General features: G+C 32.1%; 1 protein-coding gene across 1 annotated transcript; it reads right to left on the bottom strand.

The window, feature by feature from the left end:
- Positions 1-929: 929 nt before the first annotated feature.
- LOC145006797 (F-box protein SKIP19-like) lies at positions 930-2,587 on the bottom strand. The gene is made up of 2 exons (XM_078965844.1): positions 1,770-2,587; positions 930-1,640 (listed from the first exon to the last, which is right to left on the bottom strand). Exons 1-2 carry the CDS (start codon positions 2,072-2,074, stop codon positions 1,061-1,063), a joined length of 885 nt encoding a protein of 294 aa, XP_078821970.1. The 5' UTR covers positions 2,075-2,587; the 3' UTR covers positions 930-1,060.
- Between the last annotated feature and the right edge of the window lie 389 nt (positions 2,588-2,976).

Raw genomic sequence — 2,976 nt, 5'->3', positions numbered from 1 at the left:
AAAATGTATTATAGTTTTTCAAGTTACTTATACTTTAAAAATAAGAAGAATTTTTTTAGGGTTTAGTTCATTTTTGGTCACTTAACTTTTGGTTTTGTGTTCATTTGATCACTTAACTATTTTTAAGTTTTAAAAAGTCATCAAACTTTTAACTTTGGGCTCATTTAGTCACTTAACTTTTGGTTTGATCACTTAACTTTTAGATTTGTGCTTATTTAGTCACCTAACTTTTAAAATTGTGTTCATTTAGTCACTAAAGTTTTGAAAAATTTTTAAAGTTTAGTGACTAAATGAGCACAATTGTAAAAGTTAGGTGACTAAATGTAACCAAACCAAAAGTTAAGTGACTAAATGAGCACAAAGCTAAAGTTTGATGACCTTTTAAAACTTAAAAATAGTTAAGTGATCAAACGAACACAAAACCAAAAGTTAAGTGACCAAAAATGAATTAAACCCTTTTTTTAACACACCAAAAGTACAAAGTAACAAAGTATCTTCAATCATTATCATCCTTTCCCAAAATGTCAAACTTCTAAAATTTCATCAAAAGCTAGACTTCTGGTATAAATTCACAAGCAATTCATGATATAATTCATAACCCAAGAGATAAATGCTGTTTTTTTCTATGGAATCATTCATAAGCATGATAATCGGGTTGACAGGTTAAAAAACATAAACTCATTCTACGAAAAGAAATAACGCAGCTTATTTTGAAAAGAAAAATAACATTCAAAATAATAGAGAAGTCGATTTCTAGAGAAGACTTTGTCACTTGATAAAACACATGGATTTTACATGACCGTGTCAATATATGACTTTTTAAAAACTTTTTAATACTTTTCTACAACTTTTTTTAAACTTTTTTAACAAGTTTCAACTAATACTTTACAACTTATCGTTTTTCTTAAACCTTCATAAAGTTCCAAACATAAATAAAGTTCCCTTTCAATTCCAAACCAACACAAAGGCATAGTCAATAATAGCTTAAAAGACGTTGCATACCCGATAATGAGTTCAGGTTACCAACAAACTACCAACGGATTTGGCTTACAAATGATCTTCAGTCATATATATAGTCGTAATCATAATCATACTCTTTAGAAACATTGTTGACTTCAAAAACTTCTTTGACTTGATAGAAGTCATTGACTGAAGAGTCATCAACATCAGAATACCCAGATGAATATATATAATCATATATATCACATTCATCATAATCGTGATGAAAGTCACAGTTTTTCATTGAGTCATGTGGGTGCTTCAAATCTTTGATCCGTGCCATACATAATTTTCCAAATTTCCCGCCATGCCTAAGATAATAACACATACGAAGATCCAGGGATTCAAGGTGAGGGCAGCCATTAAGAATTGCTTGGAGTCCAATCTTTGTCATGCAATTACCAATCACCTGCAAATGGCGTAACTCGGGCATGTTGTTAGCAATGGCAAGGGCAGTATCGTCATTTTGTGGATGTTGACACACTTGGTTCATTGAGAACGACTTGAGCTGAGGGCAATTTTGTCCAATATCTTCGATGTCTTTTGCAGTGGGATATGTGCGAGAAAGATGAAATTCCTCCAGTTGTGGTAGCTTTTTGAGTGCCCAAATGAACCCTTCGGTTACGAGTTCAGGATCGCAGCTCGACGTTTCATCTTACTTGATCTGTTCATATAAACAAAAGATTTTCATAATTAATGGTGAGTATGTGTGCAGACTGCAGAATGAGTACGAAACTGAAAAAGGATGAGAAGAGGAAAATTAAACCTACCGTTTCACAGCATAATCAAAGAGATGGTTGATTTCAATACCACCCTCGATACTGAAATCGATCAATTCCCCACAGCTGAGATCGATTGCCTTCATAACCAATATCTCAATATCGTGATTCATATACCAATGATAATCCTGTTGTGATACATCGATGACCTTCCACATCGCCGGATCTTTGCTGATTTTCTCCCAAGTTGTGCATACTTTTGATGCGCTGTTGAGTATCTCTATAAAACTCAATCGTTGAAGTATATATGCTATCAGTTCTTCAGGTAAATTAAGCCAATTCTGAGGTCTCTCCATTGTCAACGACGGAGGTAGATTGAAATCCCACGAATTTTCAGTTTGAAAAAAAAAAAAATCTATCAGAGAAATGGTGAATTGCAAAAAACCATGAACTTTTGAGTATTGTACAGATAATGTGTAGAACAGTCAAAGTTGAGATTGTTAGCTCGTTACTCATTAAGAAAAAACACCATGGAAAATTAAGAAATCATAGATGGTGTCAATTGTGTAGCGAAACATAAGAACTCAAAAGAAAACCACATATGATGGATGAAGTGTACTACCACGTTATGAACAACTTGCAGGATCGTAGATTTTAAGACACAGTTTCAATACAGATCTAAGGAAATTTGTCAAAAGAAAATAAAAATGTATCACTCCAATAAATACCTGTTTTGCCGAAAAGGAATTCCGCTTACAGTTTAAGTTGAATTGACGATGCAGGATTCTGAGATAAAAAACAAGATTGAATTGGCTTGACAACTCTCGCAGTGTATATTCTGTTTATATATAGATCACAACTACAATAGATATAGATACACCCTAAAGAATAGGATCTGGAGTTATACAACAACTATTGGATATATATATATATATATATATATATATATATATATATATATATATATATATATATATATATATATATATATATATATATATATATATATATATATATATATATATATATATATATACTAGCAGTGTACCCGCGCAAAGCGGCGGGACGTGTAAATTCTTTCGGTGATATATTTCATCTACAAAAATGTTATGTTACAAAAGAAAGTACATGTTGAAGACAAAATAATCAAACTATGGTGTTATTTGGGAGATGAAGTCATTTTTTGTTCCTGGACGGTGGGCTTTATAGTAGAGGAAGGAACAAAGAGGTATATGCGATTGGAAGGATATTTGAATCA

This window comes from Lactuca saligna, chromosome 7, assembly GCF_052625555.1.
Source record: "Lactuca saligna cultivar CGN05327 chromosome 7, ASM5262555v1, whole genome shotgun sequence".
NCBI lineage: Eukaryota > Viridiplantae > Streptophyta > Magnoliopsida > Asterales > Asteraceae > Lactuca > Lactuca saligna.
Note: the sequence above shows the minus strand (reverse complement) of the source record. Positions and strands in the feature narration are given on the sequence as shown.